Source organism: Mus caroli, chromosome 17, assembly GCF_900094665.2.
Source record: "Mus caroli chromosome 17, CAROLI_EIJ_v1.1, whole genome shotgun sequence".
Taxonomy (NCBI): Eukaryota; Metazoa; Chordata; class Mammalia; order Rodentia; family Muridae; genus Mus; species Mus caroli.
Genome location: NC_034586.1, coordinates 12,939,830 through 12,956,449, shown reverse-complemented (window position 1 = coordinate 12,956,449; position 16,620 = coordinate 12,939,830). Strand labels below are relative to the sequence as shown.

Below are 16,620 nucleotides of genomic sequence, written 5' to 3'. Positions count from 1 at the left end.
TTGAACTCAGAACCTTCAGAAGAGCAGTCAGTGCTCTTACCCTCTGAGCCATCTCGCCAGCCCACATTTTTCTTTAGTCATAATTTACATATGTAAATAATTGCATAATATAGTATTATACCTAAAGAAAAATTTGCATTTACTGAAGATAAGAATGAAATCCTCAATTTCAAATTATCCTAGTCGATTCTATACAGAGACCACATTACAATCGTTTAAAAAAAATGGATCACAAACTTTTAAAATAAAAATATAAAATAAAATATTCAAGTTTCTTTTTGAGTTTAGAAACAGAAATAGTTGCTGGAGCAATGAATGGGTTTCTTCTCAATTCATAAGGAGGCCTGGATGGTGAGCTGGGACCTTGTTTGTTCTTATGATAGAATGTGGATAATGCCACTAGGTTTCACGGATGTTATGTGTACCTAGAAAGGGTTAACTGCCCAGATCTCTTTCGCAAAAAAATGGCATAATGAAAACACACTTAGAATGCACAAATCTCTACTTAATGCTTATAATATTCAATGCTTTCTTTGATAAGGAACTGCTTTGATTTGTTCCAATATAACATTTTGGGGAAACTTTTTTAACAGTAGGTTATTTTGTACTGTTTAGATATTTAAAACGACTACCACATTTTCACTTCTCTTTTTCCATACTACAGTAGTAATGTATGAAGGTCTGATCTAAAGGGAGGACTACAGTGCTCTCTCGCTCTCCATCCCTCCTCCATCAATTTGGATTCTGTTGAGGGAGGATTTCAGTGTCAAGATTAACTGAAAGCTGCTTAACTAGCCTTCATAGATACAGCTTTCCATTTATTCCAATGAGAGTGCTTTGCATAAAAATCAGTGTTAGCTTTTGTTCATCAAAGCATTGGATAGCTTTCCTTTTACTCGTCAGAGACCTAAGACTCATTCTGAATACCGTGCTTTAAAGAATGGATGAGTATAATTTCTCACAGCTTTCATGAAACTGATGAAAGCAGAGAGATTAATTCTTTAACCCAGTCCATGTTCTACGGAGTGTTTTCCATTGCTTGGCACACTTGAGGTGATGTCCATGCATGCCCAACAAGAAGCCTACTATGGCATAATGGTTTCTCCATGCTTCTGGAATGGTCGTGGCATTAATAATATGTCATGAGATGATTTACAAGGCACAGGGGTGGCCTTTGGTTATGTGAAAAGGCATAGCATGACGAAGCATATAGGTGCTTGAAGGCCAGCCGCTGGCAAAATTTGGTTAAATGTTATATGTCAAAAAACCATTTAAGGTGGTTTGAACTGACAAAGAAAAGGTGCAAGGTATCATCGCTAGAGAAATTTTTATTCTTATTTTCTTTCCTAGTTTTTCTCCCCCAGGTATATTTTGGAGGGACAAATGGCTTAAGGAGCCTGATTTGGTTGCCAGCCACCCAAAGACATTTCAAAATATATTTGCTTCAGGAAGTTCTGGTTCTTTTAAAGCAAGCATGTTAACAATTCTCCTGAGAACCTTAAACTATGATGATTTAAACATTAAAAAAAAAAAAATGATGATGATCAGAGAAGTCACCTAGAAGCCACCCTGCTGACAAGTTTCTGTTTTTATTTTTTTAAGACCACAAGGAGAACGTTGGGTCTATCATTTAAAGGAAGTCCTATCACTTGAGTCAAAATTTATGAGACAATAGGGAAAGTTGTAATTCTCAGAGTAGATAAAACAAAACAAGAACACTAGAATTCTTAGATGCATGTCCTTTATATATATCTTATATGATAAATGCATTCCTTTTTAGATATGTTAAAGTGAGTACATTTATTGACCATGAACAAAATGCATGCCTGGGTACAAGTATAGCTATCATTAGTTGTTCATTGTCATAAAATTCAGAGAGAATGAAGGGGTCTTGGATCAATTATTTCACCTTCATCCAATTTCAGTAATTTAGCAATAGATAAAAATAAGATAATGGGAGCCAGGCGTGGTGGCGCATGCCTTTAATCCCAGCACTTGGGAGGCAGAGGCAGGCGGATTTCTGAGTTTGAGGCCAGCCTGGTCTACAAAGTGCGTTTCAGGCAGCCAGGGCTATACAGAGGAACCCTGTCTCGATAAACCAAAAACAACGACAACAACAACAACAACAAAAATAAGATAATGGTAAACAAGATATAAACAAGCCATAGATATAAACAATATAAAGGTTCAGGGTTACTGACCCTTTATAGCACCACCTTGAAAAGTTAAGTGGGATATCTTTGCAGATTATTGATTACATACAAGAATAATGACAGTAACTTATTCTTGGAGTTTGTTATTTAGTCATTTGGGTATTGATTCAGCAAAATTTATTAGGCTGTTACCATGAGAAGCAGCAGTGCTTAAGATTATGCAGGTTGTAAGGATATGGGTCCCATTCCTGAGACGTTCATATTTTATTACAGAGACAGAACATACACCCAGGCTACCTTAGTTAGCATAAGGTGCAAATAGAGAAACAAATGTCTGCTTTGGGAAATCTGAAGAGGTAGATTGTTTTCAACAGAAGGTAAGAGAATGTACGTGGAGTATATTCTCATGTGGAGTCCTGGAAGGCAGTGCAGGAGCACTGGCTGGTGGGTTTCAGTGTGAGTAGGAGGATGACTGGAAGAGATCAAGACATGTGGCTGAGGTGGAGGTTAGGCCAAAGCATCAAGTGGCAGAAAAGGGATTCTGAGAGATGAAGCCTGGAGAACTGAGATAGCTGAATAGTCTATTGCTACAGAAGGATTATAATAAGATAATGGCAACCACTAGTTTTCCTCTCTACTTAAGCTTTTTCTTTGGAAATAATATTAGAGAAGAGTTATAAAGATAATATGGCTTTCTACTAGCCATATTTCTGTGGGTTGTTAAATGCTTTTAAGTGTATGTGTGTGTGTGTGTGTGTCCCTCAGAGGCCAGAGACATCAGATTCCCCTGGAGATGGAGGAATAGGTGATTGTGACCCACTTGACAAGGGTGTTTTGCAATAACAGTACCTACTCCTAACCCCTTAACCATTTCTACAAACCCCTTGGGGTTTTTTTTTGTTTTTGTTTTTTTTTTAACATAATGATATTTTGTAGTACACTTGTATTACGCTTCTATGTCTGTAAGGCTTGTTTCATAAGAATTGAGACATTTCTTTTTCAATTCTTATTTTGTTTTTTTATTAATCAGAAAGTCCATGTCTTTTTTATTTATCTTTTCAGTGGCTTATGCCATTTTGTTAACCAAGTTTACTGTGTTTTGACCCATTTCAACGTCAGGGACCTTAAAGTTTTCCCAAAAGCTACCTATATATCCAGTCTAATTTGTTTTTGTTTTTGTTTTTTGTTTTTTCGAGACAGGGTTTCTCTGTGTAGCCCTGGCTGCCCTGGAAATCACTCTGTAGACCAGGCTGACCTAGAACTCAGAAATTCGCCTGCCTCTGCGTCCGGAGTGCTGGGATTAAAGGTGTGCGCCACCACACCCGGCTCTAATTAATAATAATTTAAAAAAGATTAATGTATAAATGTAGTATCAAAAAACTCAACACACCTTTTAACCAGAATGCCCTACTCACTGACCCTGCCAACAATTTTGAGAGTGTCTTCCTGCCAGTGGCTAAGGCTAAAATCGAGTTTCCATCCTAACTTCCCAACTCTCACTCACCTTTCAGTCCTTCCATATTCTCTGTTGACCACGCTGTGCATGCATCCACCACCATACTTGTTCACCACTCACACCCTGTAGCTCTTGGTCTTAGCTTCATTTAGTTCTGAAGCATCTTCATGTTCTGCAAGAGCAGTCTTTCAGACATATATCTGAGTGTATTGTTCACATTCAGGGTTCTGATTTTTTTTTTTTTTTTTTTTTTTTTAGTACAGGTTCTAACCTGTACTCCTGTGCAAGATGTGATGGCCAAGTGTCTGAATGTCATCTTCTATGAGTCCTTTCGACACTTACACTTTGAAAATCATGGAAGTGCTTGTGGTTTCCTGTTTTGGTGTCTTAGCACACACCGTTCCTTATAGTGAGAACACTTTATCTTTCCCAGATGACTAAGATACCTTCAGCCATATATATCTCAGTTACAATTTACAGTCCCTAATAACCCCTAACAACTACACTGCTAGTCAGTTCATTAAATTATACCTTTCTCGGGCCAGTGGGATGGCTCAGCTGGTAAAGATGTTGCCACCAAAACTGATAACCTGAGGTTGAGCCTCAGGACCCACAAGATAGAAGGAGAGAAATGACCCCTACAAGCTGTAACAATCACCATGGCACAGTGAGATCACACACACACACACACACAAAATGTAGTATTTAAAAAGTTTTTTTTAAAAGATTTATTTATGGGCTGGCGAGATGGCTCAGTGGGTAAGAGTACCGACTGATCTTCTGAAGGTCTTGAGTTCAAATCCCAGCAACCACATGGTGGCTCACAACCATCTGTAATGAGATCTGACGCCCTTTTCTGGTGTGTCTGAAGACAGCAACAGTGTACTTATTTATAATAATAAATAAATCTTTTTTTAAAAAAAGATTTATATATTTATTGTATATGAGTACACTGTAGCTGTACAGATGGTTGTGAGCCTTCATGTGGTTGTTGGGAATTGAATTTTTAGGACCTCTGCTCGCTCCAGTATGATCAACTTCACTCTCGCTCAGTCCCTGCTTGCTCTGACCCAAAGATTTATTCCTCAGAAGAGCAGTCAATGTGCCTACCCGCTGAGCCATCTGACCAGCCCCTTAAAAAGTTTTAAAAGCTTAAAAACATTACACCATTCTCTTATTACTCAAAGGATTTCAGACTATATAAAGCAGATATACCAGGTAATGAGATAAAATAGAATGAAAAAAATTTCAAAGGGAAAATTTAGGTAGAAATAAAAATAACACCAAGTATGATGATAGCTTTTAAAATGTTGAGTTCTGTACATGTACATGATAAATATATACACTGAAAACTCTCATCTGGGCTTCTTAACTGCCAAGGCTTGGAAGAAACTTGGCTCTGTGTGCTTTTCCATATGTTAGAAATGAAGCACCACTGTTAGTCCCTGAATGAGGGATGGCTTATTGCATTAAAAGAGTACTTATAAGGAGGGCTGGTAATTTTAGAAGTTCCCTTGCTTGTGCTTGCAGTGACCCTTAAATATAACTCCATAATTACCATAACTTTTTTTTACATTGATTTCCTAAGGGTATAGAACATATCCTCAGCCTGCTTGATATTTCCTATTGACTCACTGGGTAACCAGATGTTGATTGTAATGTGGGCAAATGCTTGCATAGAAGTGTTTGGAAATATGTCTACAGTTATGCACAAAGAGAAAAAAGTGTAACTAAATGTACAAGTATTGTTATAACTGTTGGCATTCCTTCTAGGCTCCACCTAACAGTTACCTGGCAATGGCTAGGTAGGTCTAGCTTGCTATAAAAGGGGCTGTTTGGCTTCTCCTCACTCTCTTTGCTTTCTCTCTCTGTCTCTCTGTCTCTCTGTCTCTCTGTCTCTCTCTCTCTCTCTCTCTCTCTCTCTCTCTCTCTCTGACTCTCTTCTCTCTCTGATCCCTTTCTCTTTCTCTCTATCCCTCCACGCTCTCTCCACATGTTCCTGGCTGGTCTTCCTCCGCCTCTTCCTCCTCTTTCTGCTCCTCTTCCTCTTCCTCCTTTTCCTCTTCCTCTTCTTCTTCCTCCTCTTTTTCCTACTCCTTCCTTTCTCCTTTTCCTCTTCCTCTTCTTCTTCCTCCTCTTTTTTCTCCTCCTTGTCCTTTTCCTCCTCCTCTTCTTCTCTGTCTCTCTGTCTCTCCATCTCTCTGTCTCTCTGTTTCTCCATCTCTCTGTCTCTCCATCTCTCTGTCTCTCTTCCCTTGTCAAGTCCCCTTCCCATGCCCTTAATAAACTCTATTCTAAACTATACAGTCCTATAGATGGTACCTCAGGGGGAAGGGATGTCTCAGCAGGGGCCCATGAGGCACCCCTCCCACCCCACCATACCGAGGTCTACAAAAATATATACTTGGCTTTTTATAAAACAAACAATAACGATATTTGGATACCCTACAATCTAGCAGATATGTCATGCTAACACATTACAAATGCATGTTCTATGAGCTCTGGCTAATCCTGTGGCTATTTCCCATCTCAAAGCTTAGAAATATGGAAAGTTAAATAAGTTTTCCAAAGAATTACAAACAAACAGAGGCAGAACCTGACATAAGCATAGGTACTTGAGCCCAGCTTTCAACTGGGATCATGCATTGGTGTAAGGTAGACTTTAGATATTTTTATTTTAATATTTAGCTAGTTTTGAGACAGGGTTTTATTATGTAGTCCTAGCTTGCCTAGAATTCTCTATGTATATCAGGCTGGCCTTTAACTCATAGAGATCCGCCTGTCTCTGCCTCATGAGTGCTGGATTAAAGGTATATGCCACAAGAATGACTAAATTGATTAGTACTTAATTACAACAAAGTTATGATAGTGTGCGTTTTCAGCTGTTAGAAAAGCCCCCATGGAAGACATCATCACTGTTTCCTAGCCCTATATATTTTCCCCCCAGAATCTTATTGAAGGAAAATGCAACAGCTACCTTGGAAACGAAATGCTATGCTATAAAATTTGTTTTCTGTAGGGAAGTATCAGGGCACATCACAATGTAAACTACTTCCTTCTTCCTTTTTAAAATTAGAGCATGTGGCGGGTTTTTCCAGTATATGTAGATAGATATGAGTCAGCTTTATCCACTATATCCAGAAGCCCCTCATAGCTATTTTGTGAGGGGGTAACTCTGCTCTAGTCCAGTGACCTTTCACTGATGGAGGGCTGCCTGCTCTTACCTGAAAGTTGCCAAAGCAGCTCCCTCCAGGGAGAGTCACATAGCTCACAAACGGAGGCCCAGAGGAAGGCATTGACTCATAGACCACCAGCCCCTCACTGGAGAATGTGGCTTTCTGCTGCTGCTTGCTTTCCCAAAATTCCTGTAACATTGACACCACATTCACTGCAAAAGACAAGAAAGAGCATCAGTTATAAAGAGTGGGCATACACCAGGTGTTTAAGATTGGATTCTGCAACTGTGCCAGTGGCCATTTTAAACAGAATATGCTCAGCATGGGGGCCGCTCTTAACTGTGAAGACACTTTAGTTAAGCATGTGAAAAAGATATTAAAATATAATGACTTGATGGGCAGTGGCATGCCTTTAATCCCAGCACTTGGGAGGCAAAGGCAGGCAGATTTCTGAGTTTGAGGCCAGCCTGGTCTACAGAGTGAGTTCCAGGACAGCCAGGGCTACACAGAGAAACCCTTTCTCGAAAAACCAAAATATACACACACACACACACACACACACACACACACACACATATATATATATGACTTTAACACACATGTATGTTTCCTTTTTAAATGATATTTTTACCTACTATATATATAAGGTAGAGAATGTGGGTGTATGTATTGGATGAACATGTGTGACACCTATAAGAAGGTCAGATGACAGCTTTGGGGAGTTGGCTCTCTCCTTCTATTATATGGTTCCCAGAAATCAAATTCAGGTTGTCAGGTTTGGTGGCTGAGCCATCTGATTGGCCTGTGTGTATGTTTCTTAATGAGTAAGACTTAAGTGGTTTTAGTACCCCAATTCTAACAAGGTTGCAGTATATCAAATTTATTTTATAAGTTATATTAATATCAAAACTTAAAAATCTGGCCATTCATCTCTGAAAATCTGTCTTGGTAGATTTTTTCCAGACCTGTGATTATCTATAGCCCATATCCAATTTCTCAGACTCAACCCTGAAAAGAGAAGGCACACTGTGAAGTCAAATGTAAGCAATGTAATATTAATCTGGACTTACTATTTATATGACTTGAGAGGAGAAATTTAGAACGGAGAAAACTCTTTTATGTTCCCTCTACCCCAATCTAAAGGAAAATCAAAGGCAATTGTCAAATAAGCAAGAGGCTGGATTGGCCATGAGTAAACTAATAACTCAGAGTCTTTGTAAAGACAAGGTCTGTTAGACGACTTTGGAAAACACGGGAATGGGTAGGGCCATGTGTTTTAGATTAAATGACCTGTGATAGCCTGCAGAGGTTCCAGATCAAATTAGGCTGGTTTGTTTATCCTGTACTGCAAATTGAATTGGGAAAATTAACAAGGATAATGGAATTGTGGAGTCAAACGTGACCTTATGAGTCATGTAGGCTAAGCTTTGCCTGATGCAGGAATCCCTTGCCAGCACTGCTTCCAGGACAGCTGTCAGTCTGGCCTCTACACAGACAGTTTCAATTGCTGACATTTCTGTGGAAAGGTGAGCTAAAGTCTACTTTCCTTTAAGGTTTTTGGAAGGGGTCTACCTGCATTTCTAGTGAGCTCAGGGCATATTTGAAGGAAGCACTGGATGTTTGTAGATTTTGCTCATGGGGTAATTTGTTCACTTTTTTGTGTGACTAGGACAAAGGTTCCCTTGAAGTATCATATAGTCTTTATGGTTGGTACTGGGGATTTAGCTAAAGCTTATGCATTTAGAGGCAACATTTTTGTTGAAAATTCTCTCTCTCTCTTTTTTTTTTTTTTCATGTGTGAATAGGAGGTAGGTGGTTTGAGAAGAAAGTGATCACAGAGCAGTGTGCCAAGGAGATGGAAGAGACTGGAGGCCCCAGGGAGTTTAGAGGTTAGGTGGTGGTGGTGGTGGGGGACATCCACGTGGAGACAGGGGAGTGGGGAGGAGGTATGGGATGTGGAACAGTAGGAGGGTGGATGGAGGTGGAAAAATATGGAGTGTAAAATTAATTAATTAATTAATTAATTAATTAATTAAAAAGGAAGAAAGAAATTCCGATTAGGCTGAGCACTGGGGGCCACTCTTGTGTAACCGAGGCTCCTTTCTTTATGGTGAACTTATCTGAAACAGTTCATCTGCTTTCCCTTTAAGCTCCGTTGAGCTGCTCTCTCTTATTTGCATTTGTAAGCGTACCAATGCAAGGCATGTGGATTAGCTCAGTGGACGAGTGCTTGCTTAGCAAAGTGAGGGCCTGGGTTTCTCTCCAGCACAACAATGGTGTTTTAGATGTTTCAAAACGCTGAATACTGACTTCTTCCTGAAGCCAAAAACCGCTCAGTGTTTGATCTAACAGCAAAAGCACTGCACATCCACGGGTCTAAGCTGTTTCTGAGACCACAAGGCTCTTACACCTTCTCCTTAGGTCAGGAAAATTCGCAAGGTTGCTAAGGAATTGAATACCTTTGTGTCTTAAAAAACTAGTTTGGTATTTAAGTGTCTTGGGAAATATTGAGAAAAGGTAGGCTTAACAGAGGAAAGGTGGATTGGTATGTAGGGAAGGGATTAAGTTAAAAATTGATGAAATCAGAACTTTTAATTTATTTACAGATTTAAAATAGTGTTTTATACTAGTTAATAAAACCCAAAGTATAAATTAGATATTTTTATATGGTAAAGCTGTTTCTGACCTATGTCTTTTTTCCTTTCCAGTTCTGAGAAGACAGAGGTTTATGAAGAATACAGTTTATGTCTCTACATGATATTGACCCTCTGAATTCATCAGAAGATATTCTGAAGCCTGAAACATAAGATGGAAACCAGTGGCCGTTTGTTCTACTAGTCAACAAAGACTAGTATCTTTCCGTTCTAAGTTCATCATTGAATGAGATTGTTCTTCTGATTAGAGTAGAAAACTGAAGGTTCATAATTATCTAGGTAAGATACACACAAGAATTTTGGCCCACATAAACAAATGATTTGAGCTAAAGAGTTTGAAAGTATAAATTTAGATTTCTGCATGAATAAAAAAAAAGAAAAAACAGCTTTTGACTTTTTCATTATGTAACCACAAAAGATTCCTTTGATGGTACTACAGATGTCATCACCCTTAAAAGTACAGCACATGTGCATGCACACAGACAATGCATATTTCTACCTGTATCTCCTCTTGTGACTGAAAACTAAGATGTATGGAGTGAGGAAGAAAGAAGGCAAGCTATGCTGTCTGCATCTCTAAAGATCAGTTATATCCAAGGGTGTTCTATTTATAAAACACATGCTCCGTTTTTTTGTTTATGGAGCATCAGTAAGGTTTGTAGACTATTTCAGAGAAACTGTGAGGATGATGATTCATTGCATAGCTTATTCTCCAGATGCCTCAGCCCCAAATCTTGTCTTCTCTGTGTTACAAAATAAACTTGAGCTACCAAGTGTAGTATACTCCTCATCTCCAGTAATTCATGCTCTTTCTTTTGGGTATTGTTATTAGTCATTCTCTTGACGTATTTTTTAAATGCTCACTCTCTGCTTGGTGTTTGAGACAATGAATGAATAAGATAATTAATCAAATAAATGTGTCACCTTTCCTTGGAACTATTTGTGGTTACCGGTTATTGAAATGTTCATGTTATAGTCAAGCTGCTACTAAGAATATCTGTGTTAACCCTCTCTGCTTCCTTAATGCTCTTTATAAGCCATAGCCCGGCATCCTTCTGCACTATTCCAGTGAAATTCTTCAACAAGTATCACCAATTCATGATTTTTCAGGCCTTATTTATTTGACTTCTTAGCTAACAGTACATATTTCTATCTGTATCTCCTATTATAGCTGATGGTGTACGGTACACACAGTGTGAATTATGCATGTTATATGTTCAGAGCCAAGATTACAGTGAAGTCATGCGATATAACATAAATAAGTGGTGCCCTAAATACCCTGAATATGGCATGCATTCGATTTTGAATTAACATTTGGTCATTGTATATTCAGAAACACTTGGCTGTTGCCAATGGTTTTTGTCACCTCCGCATTCAGTTGACTACACATGGGGTCACCATAGCAGTTTGAGAAGCTGCTGTCTATGACACATTGTTTGGAGCTATGCATTACTTTTCTCAAAGTTTAGTAAGGTTCCTTTTCTAGTCTCTATTTTCTCTCAACGGACACTAAAGCAAAACAATTTTTATCGATAACCAAGACAAGGGGTGTGATAGTGACCCGGGACTGGATACCTGGAGAAAACACACAGGGACAGTTTGGCTGATGCTGGAGTCAGAACAAGAAGATAAGCACCAGTCTGGCGTGGTGGCGCATGCCTTTAATCCCAGCACTTGGGAGGCAGAGGCAGGCCTGGTCTACAAAGTGAGTTCCAGGACAGCCAGGGCTATACAGAGAAACCCTGTCTTGAAAAAACAAAACAAAACCAAAAAGAAGAAGAAGAAGAAGAAGAAGAAGAAGAAGAAGAAGAAGAAGAAGAAGAAGAAGAAGAAGAAGAAGAAGATAAGCATCTTTGCTTTTGTCAAGGTAACTGATGCTAAGTGAGATAGCTGCCATAGAGAAGTATGATGTCCAATGGCTGAAGCGGCATTGTGAGAGGAAGTAGAGAGAACTATCATGTCATCCTAGAAACTATGTGAAACCCAATTCTGTTTCATAACTTCTATCATCTTAGAGTATCTGAGAATAAAGAAAGCAATTTACCACTAATTAACATTGTCTGTCAACCTGTTTAATCCATCCCCCTGCCTTGAATTGCTTCCTTTGATGCAGTGATAAGTCGATTCAGCAGTTTGAATGTTTTGTATATCAATAAGACAATATGCAACACAGTTTATAGACATTCCCATGGCTATTATCAGCCCTTTTTAATATATTCTAAATTTGACCATAACTGTGTTTTGGAGTAGCAATTAGATTGCCCCAAATCTCTTCCACATGGCAGGTTTTCATTTTCTCCTTCCTTGGGTGTCCATTTTTATTATAAAGTCCAGTGTTGAGGCTTTAACAACTAGCCAAAAACAAAGTCAATGAACACAACAACAACAAAATACATGAAACACCTTAGTTATCTAAACTTTAACTCTCACCAGCAGAAATCTTCCGCTGGCTTCAGCAAGAATATTCTCTTTTTGTTTTTGAACTCATGAGACTTATTTTTTTAGCCAGGGCTTAATTCAAGCTCTCCGTCCTACCTTGGATGCTTCTGCTCACTACACGTTAGAAGAAATACCACCTCCTCTATCATGCCTGATTCATTGAGTGTAGCCCACTTGCCTCTCATTTTCTGAGCTCTCGTTCCATTAGTGGTCCTGTGTCTTAGCATTAATCTCCTATACACAATGCTCATAAAATGGATATGGTGCTCCTGGCTAAATGTATCAAGTCAGACTTGGCTAGACTTTCTTCTGGCTAGAAGTATGGAATGTCTTGTGGTAACAATTCATCTAATAAACTAGAATTTTCTGTGATTTAATTCACAGCAGATTATGGGATCCAGGAAAGGATAAACTCTGGTTCATTTTACCCTGTTCTGATTGGGTAGCTACCAATAGGATAGAGCTGTCTTCTTAGAAACCATCATCACATTCATTTGGAATCTAAGTAACACTTTGCATAGTCTGAACATTTGTGCAACTCACTGAATGTATAGGAAGTAAGAGAATTTTCCTGATTCTGGGAGAGTTCAAGAATAGGAATAGAAATAGAAGGAATGGGAAAGTTCTATAAAAGGTTTTGTGTGTGAACGTTAGTGGTTCTAAAACATCATAGCTTTGACAGTTGTAACCTGCCCAGTTAGATGTGATAGAGAGAGTGAAGAAAGGGCAAGCCTAGTCAGATTAGCACATGACTGATAGTAGTGGCCTCACTTGGGCTGTATCTTTATTAACTATGGCTCCAGGAAATTGTGAATGGGGATGGTAGGTCCATTTGTCTTGAGTGCCAACATTAATTGATTTATGTTCCATGTCTGGAATGCTCTACTGAAAATATCTTCTATGATCAGTGGAACAGAACATCCCAATTAACAAGCAATTGTGCACTGTCATAGCTTATGTGTGACCCCTAACCTTGAAGTACAAGAAAATTCAAAACAGGCTTCTCAGCCCACAGAGATTTACAGTCTGTCTTGAGAAATAATATGTTCATTATATAATTAATAATAAAATATTAGAGTACCAAATTGTAGAATAGAGTGAGTGCTAATATTTAAAGCTTAAAACAATCAGGGTGCAGTAATTAATTAATTTTAAGGTAAAAAGAAGATGGATGTGAGCTGAGGCTTCTAAGAAATGTCTATGTAGGAGGAGACTAAACTGAGTTCTCCTTAGAGAAAGGAGATTGACAGGCACTGGGGAAAGAAGAGAAATTGTACTCTCAGAGCAGTAACAATGACATTAAATAAAAAAACAATGAAGAGAAGCAATAATTCATTCTTTGAAGAATTTCATAAGAAGTTGATTGGACAGCTGATTAGAGATATCTAGCAGTTTCTGAAGTCTTTACAAGTCTGAAATTATCATCAAGTGCTTGACCACAGGGAATACAGGTATTGAAGCCAGACACAGGGGTGGAACTGTGAACAGTAGACAAAGACCAGGTGAAATACAGGAAGATTTAACCTTACATTTGTAAAAATAAACAGTGAATCTTAAAACCAAGCAGTAGACAAAATAGTAGAAAAGGGGAGGGCACTCTTCTGCAGGCTTTTACGAAAGAACAAAGGACAGCCTTGAACACAATCTGATATTCTGCAAAAACATAGTTTAAGATGGGAGATATGTGATCTACATGGTGAGCAGATGCTAACGTCCTTGTATGTCCTAACCTAATCTCCAGGGCCATGAGTGGAGCCACCTTAAGAATGTGCTTAGATTGGGGGGGGGTGGGTATGGGGGACTTTTGGGATAGCATTGAAAATGTAAACGAGGAAAATACCTAATAAAAAAATAAATTAAAAAAAAAAAAAAGAATGTGCTTAAGAGACCAAGACAAGGTGGCACATGGCTTTAGTCTCAGCATTTCAGAGACAAAAACCAGGCAAATCTCTTGAATTTGAGGTCAGCCTGGTCTACAGAGTTAGTTTCAGGGCTACACAGAAAGACTCTGTCTTGAAAAACAAAACAAAACAACAACAAAAGAAAACCAAATCAAAACAAACTAACAAACAAAACGAGTGAGCTTCCAACAAAATCCTTCTGTCAGGAGAAGGCCCTGCACTTGCACTTTTATATACCCAAGATCCAAAGGCCTCTCTCTACTCATCACTGGATAAAAAGAAGACTACCACATAATTAGTTTGATCCCAGGAAACTGGCTGTGACTCGGATATAGACACATACATAGGTTTACGTGGCCAAGATGCACAGGCGAAGGATGTATTTGGAGACTATAGTGAGACATCTAGAAAGAGGAACAAGACCGGGTGTATGTGAATCCACACTAGGACAGAGACTGCATGGCCAGGATGACACAGTATCTAGGCCTCACCACCCCTGCACATAAGCCTGCACATTTTATAGTCTTGCTAATGCAAGTACTTCAGGAAGGTTTATCTAGCAAAAAGCCCTTTCTGGTCTAACCTGTTAGGACTTTAGAGCAAAAGATATAATTCTTTTCTCCACTCCAGGTAAACTGCAGAACTGTTTGGCAAACTATTTGACAAAAAAAAAAAAAAAAAAAGGTAAAACATCCCATCTTCTAACTCCTCAGCCAAAGAGGAACATCAGCGTTTATCTTTTCAGTATTTTAAAACACCATTTGGCTCTGTGTTGGTTTTATTTCCCTTAGCATTATTTTTCGTATCTTCATCCCATAGGCTTTTGTTCTGTGTGATTTTAATTTTCATTGTTAACTCCTCTAGATTATAGCCATGCTGGACCTCCACTTCTGTGTGTATCTCTGTGAAGCTATTTCCAGCAAGGCTTAACTGAAGAAAAGACACCTGAGTGTAGCTGGCACCAACCACAGGCTGGAGGCCTGGACTGAAGAGAAGGAGACAGTGAGCTGAGCACCAGCATTTGTCTGTCTCTGTTTCCCAGCTGTAGATGCAATGTGACCAACTGCCTCACCTTCCAGCCATCATGCCTTCTCTTTGATACGGACTGTACCCTAACAAGGTGATCCTAAAGAAACTCTTCCTTTTCGTCAATTGCTTCTCTCAGGTACTTTCTCATGGAAATGAGAAAAGTAATGAATGCACTATCCTATCTGATTCTTTGAGGCCAGCCTAGGCTTCCAGAGACTTTACATTAAAATAATGATAATGATAATAATAATAATTAATAATAATAATATAATGAAATAGAGAAACAAACCAAGTAACCCAACAACTAACAAACAAAAAAAACAACTTGGGCAAAAAATTCTTCAGGTTGAATAAGATGAAATTGAGTGATGATTACATTCGGATAACAGTAAGGAAATAGAAGCGCCAGGCAGTGGTGGCACACACCTTTAATCCCAGTACTTGGGAGGCAGAGGCAGGTGGATTTCTGAGTTTGAGGCCAGCCTGGCCTACAGAGTGAGTCCCAGAACAGCCGGGGCAACAACCCTGTCTCGACAACCCCCCCCCCCAAAAAAAAGGAAATAGAAGCGATCATGACCATAATTTTTAAGAATTCTGGGAAATTAACAAGGGACCAATTCTAAGACTCTCTGGTATAAAAGAAGGAATTGATATAAAACTAAGGCATAGAAAAACTATTTAATAAAATTATGGTTAAAAAATTCTCAAAGTAAAGGTATAGATATCAAGGAAAAGAGATATATAGAACCCTTAATATGTCTAGAAGGAAAAACTTCTCCAGGTTACACTGAAGATGGAATGCCAAGAAAAAAAAAAAGAAAGAAGAAAATACCAACTCACCTTTAAATAGGAACTCTTCAGAATTATCTCAGAACCCTAGCAGAACCTCTAAAACCAAACAGAAAAGCATAAACTGATGTATTTAAGTCCCGAGACAAATAGCTGCTGACCACGACCACTTTATCCAGAAAAGCTATCACTTAAATCGGAGAGGTGGAAAAATAAAATATACCAATTCACAACCACTAAGCTATCATCTCAGAAGACTTTTAACAGAGCCTAAATGATGATGAAGAAGAAAGATGGTCACAATTGTAAGAGCATGAGAAAGAATGAATTTAATTAGAAGAATAAACGATCAAAGTAATTGTCAAATAGTCAAGCATTTTCAGTCCAATAAACAGGAAACATCTACTATGATAAAGAGGGAAAGGAAAGAACAAAGAATATTCAAGCCGGGCAGTGGTGGCGGCGCATGCCTATAATCCCAGCACTTGGGAGGCAGAGGCAGGCAGATTTCTGAGTTCGAGGCCAGCCTGGTCTACAGAGTGAGTTCCAGGACACCCAGGACTGCACAGAGAAACACCTGTCAAAAAAAAAAAAAAAAAGAATATTCAAATGATAAAGTTTACTCTCCAATTAAAAAGAAAGTTTGGCTTTGGATAAAGTAACAAGACTCAACCATCTGTTGTGTCTAAGAAACATATCCCATTGACAAAAACACATGGAAGGAAACAATGAAAGGGCAGAAAATAATTTTTCAAACAAATGAAAGCAAGATGGAGTATCTGAATAAAAAAAAACTGACAAAGCACAGTTTAAGACAAAATTAACGAGGAGAGTCACTACATATTTGTACTGGCTAATTTTATATCAACTTGACACAAGCTAGAGTTATTAGAGAGGATGGAGCCTTCATGATTTATGGCTGAGCATTGTCTTAATTAGTGATCAATAGAGGAGGGTCCAGCCCATTGTGTTTGGTGCAATTCCTAGGCTTGTGATCCTGGGTTGTGTTTAAAAAAAAAAAAA

General features: G+C 38.7%; 1 protein-coding gene across 1 annotated transcript in view; it reads right to left on the bottom strand.

Moving 5' to 3' along the window:
• Positions 1-16,620, bottom strand: part of Lix1 (limb and CNS expressed 1) — a 58,002-nt gene that overhangs the window by 24,672 nt on the left and 16,710 nt on the right. Inside the window, exon 2 of the mRNA XM_021149806.1 lies at positions 6,834-6,997. Coding sequence (XP_021005465.1) covers positions 6,834-6,997 — 164 coding nt within the window. The remainder of the gene's footprint in view (positions 1-6,833; positions 6,998-16,620) is intronic.